Source organism: Aulonocara sp. 'chitande type north' Nkhata Bay, linkage group LG11 (genome assembly GCF_057382095.1).
Source record: "Aulonocara sp. 'chitande type north' Nkhata Bay isolate Kocher_YH1m ecotype deep benthic linkage group LG11, A_spYH_male_GT1.1, whole genome shotgun sequence".
Classification (NCBI taxonomy): Eukaryota; Metazoa; Chordata; class Actinopteri; order Cichliformes; family Cichlidae; genus Aulonocara; species Aulonocara sp. 'chitande type north' Nkhata Bay.
Genome location: NC_141354.1, coordinates 34,099,232 through 34,112,711, shown reverse-complemented (window position 1 = coordinate 34,112,711; position 13,480 = coordinate 34,099,232). Strand labels below are relative to the sequence as shown.

Sequence of the window (13,480 nt, the reverse complement as noted above, 5' to 3'; positions counted from 1 at the left end):
GGCAAAATAGTACAAAAGCACTAGTCTTGGAGGAGAAATGGCCTTCAGGCAAAACTTAAAATTAGACATATTTTCATCTCTTTCTAAGAAATGAGGACACACGACTTCAATAAGGGTCTTAATGGACTGAAATCATATTTTATCTCGAGTGGGGTTTTTTTTGTGAATTTCCATTTTTCTTTTCTTGAATCACCATCAATTATTCCATTTACGGGAAGTTCAAATGATTCACCTGGATCTACAATACAAAGCACACTCGCCTAAATATAGTAAAAAACCAACATGTTCTCAGAGATAAACTGGGAGAAAAACTGAATCACCTAACCGATTAGAAAGGCCAATTTATAAAAAGTCATGATAAGCAGTCTATGGCCAAATATAAACCAAATCATCTTATTTATCTAATCTCGAATCAATGTCCCTTACGTAGGTCAAGAAATCAGGATTTCAAATTGATAAACACTACAAGTGATAGTGAATGAAACAATGATATGAACCAGTGTCCGTATGGGACATGAAAAAGCAGCACACTGCGACTTTAATCTTAGCCACATCTTCCCATCAGAGAGAGAGAATAGAAACAACGTCCTTGTCACTGTCACACAACTACCTGTCCAGGCCAGTGGCTGCACTGACACATGTGGAGCGACAGGGTGAGAGCAGAGGAATAAAAGACAGACAGTGACGGAGCAGAGCAGGACCAGCAGCCGATCTGCTGAAAGTAAAACTAAAGAGGAATGGCGGAACAAGGAGGGAGGGCATGTGGAGGCCGATCCTCCAATGAAAGCTTCATGGGGCTTGTCACGGGGGATCAGTCCCAAGCATCAACCCCTCCACCCACACATGAAGCCCCTATTCTAAATAATTCACTCTGCAGCCATTCCCTTCCACCTGAGGGGCTTGTCTCCTGGCGTCACCAGCGGGACGATTTAACAGCTCCCGAAAGGTCAGGGTTTTTTTTTTTTCATCCCCTAGCCACCCACCAGCCCACCCATCCACACACAGATGCAACTACACATACAACTTGACAAAAAATGATCTCTGCCAACAGTCATGTGCGTCACCCTCTGCCCCTCTGGGCTAATGCACTCCTGTGTGTTTACCTCTAAATACGCTGTTCTCTTGATCTAACAAGTTTGGCTGCTCACCTTGAGGGCACCTTCCACAAGGGCATCTATTCTAAGATATACAGTACAGGTGGACAACACAAACACACCCACCCGCATCAATACACAGGCTCAAATGGGTATGGACACACATAAACAAAGGGAAATACTCCCCACTCACACTAAGTGCCTTTCCAGGTTTAGACTGTGGCCTCTATTTTTTTTTTTAAATACAAACACAGAAGTGATTGATTTTTTTTCAGGGATAAATGGAGTGTTCATCATAGCAAAGCTGGGCTTTGCATTGATCAAATGTGTCCCTCACAGTGCACATGTGCCACATGGTTCCTTTTTATTATGATTTTGCATTGGTTTAACCTGAAGTCTACTGAAATCCTTAAACCTCGATTTTTCTAACTGTCAGCAGGGGGTCGTCCAAAAAAAGAAGTCTGGTTGTATGGAAGTCAGTGAGAAAACTGCCATCGGTGAACATGTCCATGATAATCTTACGGTCCTGGTTGCAAATTAGAAGTCTTATTAAATACAACACTGCATTTCTTTTCTAAATGATGGTCATGTTTGATATCCAAGATGACACAGCAGAGTATGTTACAGGGCAAGCCTACTGACGGAAATGCTCAGCTCGAAGCATCAAAAAGGCGATGTTAATGTACTGGAGAATGACTTTTTTATGGGTTATTTATTGTCGGACTGAGTTGTCTTTCCTTGTCTACTTCCTCACTGTCTCTCACTTGTTTTCTCAGTTTTTTAAACAACATAAAACAGATTCATTTTGCACAATAAATGCTGTGACTGTGAAAAAGAGTCCAATTTAAAATGTGCCACCTTTAACCATCTTTAAAGGCAAAACAGCACCAAAGGAAACAGAAAATTGAATCACAACTAAAAGGAATGAATGCTCCATAGTGTGCTTCACAGAGGGCTTTTTATTTTCCAGAAATTGTGCTATGGCCAGTGAAGTCTCATAAGGGATCACTGGCAGCCATGTCTGGAGATCTTTGCTGGCTCGTCATGTCTCAAAGCCAGACACTGATTGTAACATCCACTTCATCCCCAGGTACAAACACACCATCTCAGCAGGAAACCTAAAAAACATACTGTGCATCACCTGAACAGGCACAGTTAGACATGATAGAAATAAAATACAAAAGCCAAGTAAATCCAGAATTCACGGCTGTGAGTCTACAAAAGAATTTAGAAAGACTCAACAGCAATTATTAGTAATAAAATTATTTCAATAAAGAACAGATTAGCTGTCATTCAAGCTATGTTGTAAACATGGATAAAATTGGGGCATATTGATATGAAAGCTTAACAAAAAGTAAAACTAAATTGTATCCCCTTTCAACAGGACTACAATAACTGAAAACACTTGTGCAGTGATGATATATTAAGCCACATATATATAGTTCTTACTATGTATTTGAAGGAAAAATTATATTGTCTGTAATTTTTCACTGCAGTACTAGAATATTCTGCTTTCTGGATATTTTCTACCCTTTGCTATTAACTCCCTAAAGCGGCTCACACAATTTCACCAGTTTCCACAGAGCAGCTGACTCATTGTGTTTCGTTCATTCATATATTCCCATTGATGGGCTTCCTTTTGACGTAAATGGATTCAGGGGTATGCCCAACACCCCACTCAGTCAGCTCCTATTAACAGAGCCTGTCCACTGGTGCCCACACAGACCATTAATACACAAGTGACAGTTCCAAACTGTGACATGATTGTACCTCTTCTTTGCAAACAAAACCTGCTGGCTGTGATTCACCTTGTCATCAGTGAAATATTAATGTGCTCAGGAAAAGTTTGGCCCAAAGTTTAGTCTTTGATCTGTCTGATAGGAGCAAGGACACAGACTGTTAGTGTCTGATGTGGGCTTCAGGGAGAAGAACCTCCTACACTGTCAAAGCTGTTTAACTTGCACTATTATTGTTTAACAGAGCAAACCAACCATGGTATGTAGCATGCAGAGGTTTGACTGCTGTTGATGACTCACCAATTACGTTACAACATGCCGACAGATTTAGCCAGAAATGTTCAGCTATTGAAAAAATAGTGGGCGTAACCACTCCCAAATAGTGTGTTATAGTAATCACATTACATTTTTCAGTCAGTTATTTTGTTACTCGTGTTACTTCATACATCTTCTTCATATATCTGGACACAAGGTTGACAACAAAAACCCTCCAAAACTGTCAGCTGATTTAAGTTTGTGTGCAGGAGGAGGAAAATGCTGGAGTGGTCTACAGCTTTGAGGAATAGGGATATGAACCTTACTTTTATTTTGACTGAATGAAAGGACGAATGCAAATACGAAATGCTTCACAGACAGACACAGCCACATTATTCTGTTAACACTACGTTGGCACTCTGGAAGCATGTGCACAGAAAACATGCTAACACAAAGATTATGAAAACCCCCAGAGTGATGCTAAAGCTGAGTGTGTGCAGACCCCAGCCCAGCAGCTAGAGCCTGAACTTTAGAGCCGGAATATATACTACACCAAAGTGGCCACTTACCAAAAAATCAATAGGCTACAACATGCTCCTTCAAGCTATGTTGCTAAATGTGGCTTTGTAGCCACATAGCCAAGTATAACACGGGTTATTGAAGCATTTTATTTAGCAATAACACATTTTCTCTGTGAGTTTAGATTTGTAATGTAATTAAGCTTTCTAACCACAATGATTTCAGCATTTATGTAAACAACCGTAAAACTCGGGTGTCAGAGCTACCTTGAACCGCAAACATGAGTTCTTTGGGGTCGAGCACAGGTGTCCTTTTGTCTTGACCCTTCTTTCCTCCCTTGCGGTAGCCCCTCCTCTTCTTGCTTTCACCCCAAAGGTTGGAGCCACCATGCATGCTGGGAATGTTGAGAATGGCAATGCCTTCCAAGGAAATACTGCTAAGGTCCAGAGTAACACCATCACACTTTTAAAAGAACACAGAAAGAGAAGGACAGATACAATCCGTTTCATCACAAGCTTTGTACTACAGTTTGATACTGAAATAATCTATAAGATGATGAACCCTAAACAGTGTTTTTCCCCAGTGTCTAAACCAGAATATATTGCTTTGTCTAAGTAAGACGAACCTTAACCATTTCTCACCCCAGAGTGTCAATGCTGCTGTTGTGCCATAACGTGACACGGCTCTTAAAAATATTAGTAAGCACAGGGAGGTCATCTTTGAAAGAGAAGGTAAGATATAAATTTTTCAATCCATGAACTGGAAGTCCACTTTGTGTAGTTCTGTTTTCAGTTACTGTTCAGCAAAGTATAAAAACTACTTTATTAGAAAAATAGAGTTGAAATAAGCTCAATTACAACCCAGATGTTCAAATATTACTCTTATAACCTAAAATCAAATCTTTATTTCTAAAGTGTTCTTAAGGTAAGACAAGTTTTAGTTTCTGCTTACTCTCCACTATTTGGTTTAATTTAGGCACATAGCTAATATATGCTTAATCTTATTAAGTAGAGATCTAGGAATCAGAATTTTAGAAAGATGGGAGAGAACCAGAGCAGCTGGTTGTTTTAACTTTAAAACACAAGTACACTTTGTACTAACTGCTTGACCCATCCTGCACTCATTTTAATTATGTTTAAAAGAGCCCAGCATGAAGGGGCAAGTGTCCTTATAGTTATTCTGTGTTAACCCAGAAATATTGTATTATATATTACTCTAAATGGTGCATTTTATGACTCAGGGATGTCTCATCATCTCCCTACCTGTCCTTCTTCAGTAATGTAAGCACTACTCAGCCCTAATTAATGAAGACCTCTGCACTGTGTGGATAGCTCTGAGAAGAGGGAAGATGAATTGTATAGACACCATCTTCATTATCACTCAATATCACACACAGCAGGGTCGTGTAGGGCTAATTACCTGTGTGTTACACTAAGGTTATGTGAGAAGTGGGTGGGGAGGTGCACAGATAGCCTTCACACATCCACACTTTGTCTGGGTGAATCTGAAACTAGTATACATTAGTGCTATTTATGGAGCAGCAGAAGACGAGAATATCTTAAATGACATCAATATTCTTACCTGACTGCTAGTGAAATACCCTTAATAATAAAGAATATATGATTGCTTCGTATCTAAGAGCTGAGATAAAGAAGAATAAGTTACAAAGCAACAAATTTCAAAATATATGCTTTTGCTTTTGTTTCTTTTCTTGGAAAAGTCTCCAAAAACAAAATACATGGTTTGAGTTACCTCAACCTCCAGAAAGTCGTGGAGCTTCTTACATGTGGCCGAAAAGGTCTCCGACGTGCCGAACTCAAAGTACCACAGCTTATTCTTTGTTCTGAAAAAAAACAAAACAACAGGAACTGCAAAGGGACCGAGAAAAAAGGAAACATGGAAGTGTTTTCCCCACATCAAAATCTGAAGCTTGTGCTCTCTGTCTTTAGTCTCCTATACTGGATTATATAAAAAAATAGAAGACCACTCCATAAAGGTGGGTTTGTGCTTGAATCGTGTTTGAAAAAGAATCTTTTAATCTACACAGGAAATGTACTTTTACCATTTACAGCTTGCTAAAACCACACAGCCATTAATCCAAAAGAAGTATAATGTGTTTCATTAATCACTGAATTCAAAGCTAGTTAAGGAGGCATCTGAGGGAGCACTTCGGGTGGCTGTGCCCAACATTAAGGAGCAGGGAGGGGCATAAGAGGGTAATCTACCTGCCCTGGCAATTAACAGAGGACTAGGGTGCTGCTCCACAGGCTTCCTACAGTGTACACTCCAGTCCCTAAGGCTGATGATCAATGACCTTGCAGGGGTGAGTCACCATCTGTCCAAACACTGCTATACTGTATTGTATTTTCTCTCAGGTACAAAAATAAAATAAAACTGTAATTGTAATTTGATTTTCATTAATAAAGTAACATTAATATGTGCATCTTTGTGTAAAACAGGTGAAAGTAAAACTGCATGTCAAGGATAATTTGAATACTGCATTATTTATTTTATTTCTTTAATAATTTAAACCCCTGAACAAGAAGAATTCATCAACTTTGCTTTAAACAAGACTTGAAAGAACTATTACTGATCACTAGCTCGGTTTCATGCAATTAGAGGAGGCTGGATCTTTGAACTTATTTTCTTTAAGCCAAACTTGTTAGATCAGGTCAGCAGCTTCACAATGACTGTATTTATGGGGCAATGTGGATGGAGTAAAAGAAGCGGTTATTTTAAGACAGTCATGGAAAACTTGTAAAACACTGCACTGCTAATGTGAGTGTGATACTAATAAAAATAACTGCTTAACAGGTTATGACACTGTGAAACAAATACAGTGAATTAGGTCATAGATTTTTTACATTCAGCTCTGTTTACTGCTTTACAATAAGTCAACACTAACTTTTTTCACCATGCTATGAGGTAAATTACTCAACATGTTTCTTCTCAACTTTCTCTTTTTTTTTGGCAAATAACCAAACCTCCTGCTGGCGACTTCAGTGAAAAGTACTTCAGTGCAGTAGATGGTGGGATGGTGGAGAAAAAATGGTCATTGCAAGCAATTCAATAAAAACATCAAACCTCTCATTAATCACAGTGATTTGTGCCGAGCAAATACCAGAGTAATGTTTCATATTAACAATTCAAGAGAAAATATTTTTTACATTTCTTCACTCTTTCCTCATCAAAAAGAAGTTTATTGGATATTGAAGAACATGTGAGACAGCTTTTGATGTTTCTAACGGGACATCGTTTATCTCAAAGATTCACGGGAGGAAAAAAAACTACAACAATGCTGACAAGCAGAACTGAATACAGTAACAAATGTTACTCTCCTAGCTGGGATCAAAGCACTACAAGAGGAACGTATTAGTATAAGCACAGCAACAATCACTGAATTATTGATTTCCTCATTAGGACTTTTGTCAGGACCATTTAGCCACTTTATAAATGAGCTTTCATTAGAGTACTAGCAAGGTACACTTGATTTATAATGTGCAACATGGTCAATAGCAGAGGGAAGAAAGCAGAGGAAGGTGGTAAGAGGTATAAGGACGACCAGGGCCATGCTGGGAGAATTTACATAACACATTCCTACGTCTCCTCCACCACCACCACACCACCATTGTCATCATGAGTCTGTAAACTGGCCAGACGAGAGGGAAAGCCCAGGAGAACACATAAACAAAATCTGTGCAAATTTGCAAATAAACAAATGAAGGTGGCTACTCTGAAAAGCGTAATCAAATCTTGTGGTTAATGCAGAGAATGGACCCAGATACACTACATGCAATGTTTTGGACCTTCCATTCTTACTGCTGTTGTACTGAAACTGGTTTTGCTGTGTATATATATATATATATGTATATATATATATATATATATATTAGGGGTGCAACGATATTCGTATCGATATTGAACCGTTCGATACAGTGCTTTCGGTTCGGTACGCATATGTATCGAACAATACAACATTTGTAATTTATTTTATCAACTTTCCTTCTGACGATGCTGTCTGTGTTGAGCGCTCAGTGAATCTGCGTTCGACTACTCCGCCTAGGCTGCACTGTCGAGCGCAGATCCACTGAGCGCTCAACACAGACAGCATAGTCAGAAGGAAGAGCGCAGGGCAAGCTAGCGAGACAGAAGTTAAGCTCTCCTTGCAAGATGGACCTCCCCCACTCTCATTCAGATCTGGCGTTTGGAATTATTTTGGTTTTCATGTGACGTATGACCCTGAAGGTAAGCGAGTCATGGACTAAAGTAAAACAGTATGTTGGATGTGCCACGCAATGCTTAATTACATGGGTGGGAACTAGTGTGTTAGCGCAGTTAGCTCGTTAACGTGTTGGCCGTCTAGCCCCATGCACGGGGCGATCGGCGGTAGCTCGTTAACGGAGATTTGCCGTGTTGTGGCGTTAAGGTCATTTCAACGAGATTAACCTGAAAGCACTAGTGGGAACACAACGAATATGACTGCACATTTACGCCGACATCATCCTAGTGCAAAGACAAAAACAACAAGCATGCTACTAACTTTAGCCGAGTCATTTAGACAGCTGTTAGCACATGATTCTCCTTATGCTGCTGAGAATATAGCCCAGAAGAAGCGGATAGTATAGCTTTTATTTTGGAAAGAGACATTTCTCTGTAATAAACTCTCTTTTCCAAAGATGAGTAATTCCTCAATCAGATACAGGGCTTGCAAAATCGCTAGCCCGACGTCCTGGGGCTAGCGATTTTTTTCAGACGGGCTACCCTGTCCATCGGGCTATTGTAGGAAGGAAAAATATATGTCAATGCTTTTGCATTCTTTCAGAAATGTAGCTGGGTAATTATGTCATTGGCATCGGTGAGCCACTGTCAATATGTGACATATTGAAATCGCGTTTGAATTTGCGCTTGTTTTTTTTGCAGAGCGACAGCACTGATCTGTGAGTGATGATAATTTGTGCACCAATTCCTCTGACATCGTCTTATTAATCGTTAGCTTACTATGCAAACATGACAAGTGAAATCTCCCGCAGCAAGCTTAAACATGTGAGAGGTTGATCGCGCAGAGAATCGCTGAGCTTATGTGAGTCCGTGTGTAAAAGCAGCAGTATATATATTTTAGTTCTGCTGAGCCAAATAAGACAGGTCGGGGTGAAGAAGTGACAGCCAAAGAAAAGCTTACCACAAAACGGAGAAGTTATGACAAATGAGACTATAAGGCAAAAAGAAAGTGCAGCTTTATGGTTTCATGGACAAAAGAATTTCTGTGGCTGCAACATGATGAGCTAAATAACCAGGGCTGCACATAAGTGGTCCGCAGGTGCGCATTCGCTGTCAAAATAAAAAACGCGCACAAGGGTTAGGGTTAAATTTAAAAACTGTACTTTTGAGTTAAAATATATATTTATAATTTTAATAAATGACAAATTAAAAAGGCATGAACATTTTTTTTGTATCGAAAAAATATCGAACCGTGACACCAAAGTATCGAACCGAACCGAACCGTGAATTTTGTGTATCGTTGCACCCCTAATATATATATATATATATATATATATATATATATATATATAAAACACAGCAAAACCAGAGCGAGAGACAGATGTAGCTGAAGGCATATTTAGGCATATTTAGAAGTAATGCAAATTAAGAGTTTTGAAGACAACAACTGCATTCACTGACAAAATGAGAGTTAACAGACACAGATTGTGTCAAAGTGCCATAAACTTAGCTGGAGATTTTCTATAAATGTATATTTTTAACTGGAGATATAACCTTGCACTTATTCCAAAATGTGCAAATGTAGAACATATGGAGGCATGATGAAAACGGTGAGAAAACAAAGTGGAATAACAAATACAACTGTTACATTTTGCAATCAGCATCTTAGCTGTCAAACACAGGATTGTTCCTCACATCACTCCTCATTTAAATTCACCAGCTTGGTTGTGATATAGTAACACAGGGAAGTGTTGCATATGAATATTGTGACATAAAGGAATAAAACCCAAAGTTTAAAACTAACCAAATAAATAAACTTTGTTTAATATTCAATGTGAACACATCGTAATGAGAAGATGCACCAAGAAACCAAAATCTGCTTTCTGGGGACAATTACTAAGTAATGAAACAGAAGTTGTAACAAGTTTCTAACTCCAGAGGGATCAGCGTAAAATCTGATGAATCACTGTGATTGTGTTAATTGTTTCAGGGTTAAGAAAGTGCTTTCAGAGTGCTTTGTATCCTACTCCTTATCATAACTATTAGTTACTTGTAGCTAACTTGTACCCCACACAGTAAGACAGGCAGAAACAAACAAACATGATATCTTTGGTTCATTTTTGACAGATAAAAAAATGGATAATTTTTTTTTAGGGGGAGGGGCAAAATTAGTAGTAGTATAAAAGCACAGAAACTGAAATATGCATTGGGGGGGCGATCGTGGCTCAAAGAGTTGGCAGTTCGTCTTGTAACCGGAAGGTTGCCGGTTTGAGCCCCTGCTCAGACAGTCTCGGTCATTGTGTCCTTGGGCAAGACACTTCAGCCTACCGCCTACTGGTGATGGCCAGAGGGGCCGATGGCGCGATATGGCAGCCTCGCCTCTGTCAGTCTGCCCCTGGGCAACTGTAGCTGCCTCCACCAGTGTGTGAATGTAAGAGTGAATGAATAGTGGAATAATGCAATCCATTATTATTGTACAGTTTCGTCGTGAGCAAAATGTTGAGGAAACAGTATCTCATGTTCCTTCTGGTATTGTGGCCTATGACGAAATATGGATATGGACTTCTATGGCAGTTTAAAAAAGTAAATAAGGTGAGTAGGAGATGGAAAAAACAAATGATAACATTAGCATAACAAAAGGTACTGCTGCATAACCTAAAGTAACTGAAAGTTGATTAACTTATATAAGATAATATAGCTGGAAAGCAGACCACGTGAGTCCTATTCGGGGGTAATTTTTAATCTTCAGTTACACAAATACTGGGATTTTCCATAGATGATCATTCTGGAACATATCGTGTGTATAACGGATCACATCCCAAGAGTATTGTATCATGAGTATGATGAAAGGGAAAATATTTCTTGGTTTTCATAGCAAGTGACCCCGAAAAACTACAGTCAAATGCAGTTAAGCAAAACACACTAATAAGAGATACAGCAAGAGACAACATCTGACCGCCCTGTCGATGCCCACCACTTAACCTAACAAGCTCATTGGGGCAACAAATCACCTCATGTCCCTGGTCATTAGATAATTAGGAGAATCTCATTGGCTACATCGTCCTGTCATTTGTTATCTGCTACCCGATGCCAAACGCTGGATTCATCTGACAGACTGACTATGAGGAGTATCTTCAATAGAGAGACCAGAGTAGGGAGACCATTTGAATAAGACGATGCTTGTAAGGAGGATTATGTTAAGTGTAATAAAAGCAAACATAAAGTACCCATTTACTTAAATGTTGGCTGATGTTATGCTGTCGAACCCTTGCAGTCATCTTTGAAGTAAATTATATTGCTGGTGAGAGCAATTTGCATTTTAAGGATGAAAAACCCCCCCAAACATCAGCAATAATAACATCTGCAGCAGGTTTGCAGTTCTCCGAGTAGCTGCAGCACCTCTGTTGTGATTGTAGCTGCAGTGTATCAATGCAAAGTGCACTGCAGTAATAACTTTAGCGGTGTACATGTCAGATCAGCTGTAGTACGTACAGCTGGCAGGCCAAAAGAAAACAGTGGCTCAGGTTTCCAGAGTGACTGAAGTGTGGTTTATTTGCACAGACAAATCACAAAACCAAACTGAAAGAGGGAGGGAAAACACAAACTGTGTGACTAAGAGGAAAAAAGAAAAGAGCTTTAGAAAAACATTACAAGCTAAAAGGGAAAAAAAAAGGGGAAAAAAAGGAGAAAGCAACAAAACAGCCTGAATCTGAACAATGTTTATAAAACTGCCGCTGCTTGGTTACAAATAAAGGATGTCATAGGTGATGAGCTTCAGTGTAGCATTGCTGTCCTGAGGCCACAGCACCTTTAGATGCACTTTTGACTGGCCACACTGAACATGAAGCTCATGGTCATTGATTTTTTTTTTGCCCCCCCTCTGACACTTAATCTAACCCACAATGATCTACGACCTTATTTTCACACTAATTTCTTCTTGATCAGAGGTGATAAATATCACATTGACATAACCAACTCTTTGTGCATTGCATCAATGCACTGTTTTGTTTAACATGACACTGCCTGGAGTGCTCCAACTCCGAATGGCAGTTTGAGAAATGACCCATGGTGCAGCTTCTTGCCTTCAGAGATGTAGCAAGCAGCTTGAAAAAGGTATTCTGCTGCACTGCAATGGATTCAAGGGTGTGTGTGTGTTTTTCTTAACAAAAAACAAGTGATAAAACTGATGTATAAAATCTTGCATTGCTGTGAGTGAAATGATAAGCCAGACATCCTAAATCTCTTTGGTTAACACAGAAAATAGTTACGCAAGCAGAGCTGCGCGCTTCACCATTTCAGTTGCCACATGAATATGAAACAATAAAGCTATGTTGTTGCAGCTGTACACATGATGTGGTTCTACTCCTGTACTTAACTTATCAATGAATGCTGACAATTGTAAACTGACATAAACTTATTTTAAATGAAATTGTTGAAGCAGAAGCAATAGGTGTCCTTTTGCTAACATACGCTTCTGAGTCTATGTAGATATAGAAATATCTCTAATAGATAGATAGATAGATAGATAGATAGATAGATAGATAGATAGATAGATAGATAGATAGATAGATGTAAATTTTCACTTGGAATCCAAAAAACCAAATAACTTAATAAACAAAAGCAAATTAATTGTGTGCCAAAGACAGGCCTCGCTAACACAATGTCTTTAAAATTCTCATTGTTAAATTAAACTCATGTGCACACACAGGAAGTGATGCAGGAAGTGATGCAGGAAGTGATTGCTCATCATGCATCACTTTGTCACTACCGGCTGCTGGAGTGGACTTTACGAGCACTGGTTGCTTTTGAAAGCCTCAAATATATACTATACAGCCAAAGTATTTGGCCACCTATACATTACACATACAGGAGCTGTTGGGCCATGGAAACCCAAGCCAAAAAGCTGCTGGTGTACAGCTGTGCTGATTGTAAAGCCAGCAGAGTCAGCAGAGCGTTCGAGGTCTGTATGCCATGGTGGTTTCAAATGCTTCCACTTACAGTTGATTAAAGAATATCAAGAAGCAATTTGTCAGATTTGCTTCATGCAGTAATATAGCACACTCAACTTCAGTGAACTCACAAATGTTTGTAAAGACAGTCTGCATGGCTAGGTCATGCTATACACCTGGGCTAATGGTATTAAAAACACCTGAATTCAAAGATTCAGAGGTGTGGCCCAGTACTTTTGTCCAGGTGTTTGTGGTTATTGGCAGTCATTTCAGTCACTTGCCTCAATGTTGAGAAAAGTTTAACTCGGAACCTGCCCATTTGGTACTACTAGCATTTTTCCCGCCGGTTGAGGATGCTGAATCTTTTTGACTTTCTATCATCTCCAGTTGCTTCATCACTGTGACTCGCTTCCTTAAAATGTATCTGTCCAGACGTCTACATGCTCCAACCCGTAAAACCCTAATTGAATCGAGATAACGTTACTTAGATGAGCAAAGTTAACAGCGGTAGTGCTTTGGGTTATGTTGTGTTCGTAGGTTGAGTTAAATATTTTATTTTGTGCATTAATAAAAAAAAAATCGTTGAGTAAATAAATGTCTATTTAACAGATGAAATAAAAGAGATTCTAGGGTTTTTATACACCTTAAATAAACTTAACACAGCAATACTGTTATTAATGATTTTATATTATTTATACGACTTCAGGCA

At 39.2% G+C, this 13,480-nt stretch overlaps 1 protein-coding gene across 2 annotated transcripts in view; it reads right to left on the bottom strand.

Annotated features, from left to right (window-relative positions):
• The window catches only part of dgkb (diacylglycerol kinase, beta), an 80,291-nt gene that overhangs the window by 9,533 nt on the left and 57,278 nt on the right, over window positions 1–13,480 (bottom strand). For both annotated transcript variants that reach the window (XM_086312276.1, XM_086312277.1), the window contains 2 exons: window positions 5,357–5,447; window positions 3,871–4,066 (listed from right to left, as the gene is read on the bottom strand). In XM_086312276.1, coding sequence (XP_086168402.1) covers window positions 3,871–4,066; window positions 5,357–5,447 — 287 coding nt within the window. The remainder of the gene's footprint in view (window positions 1–3,870; window positions 4,067–5,356; window positions 5,448–13,480) is intronic.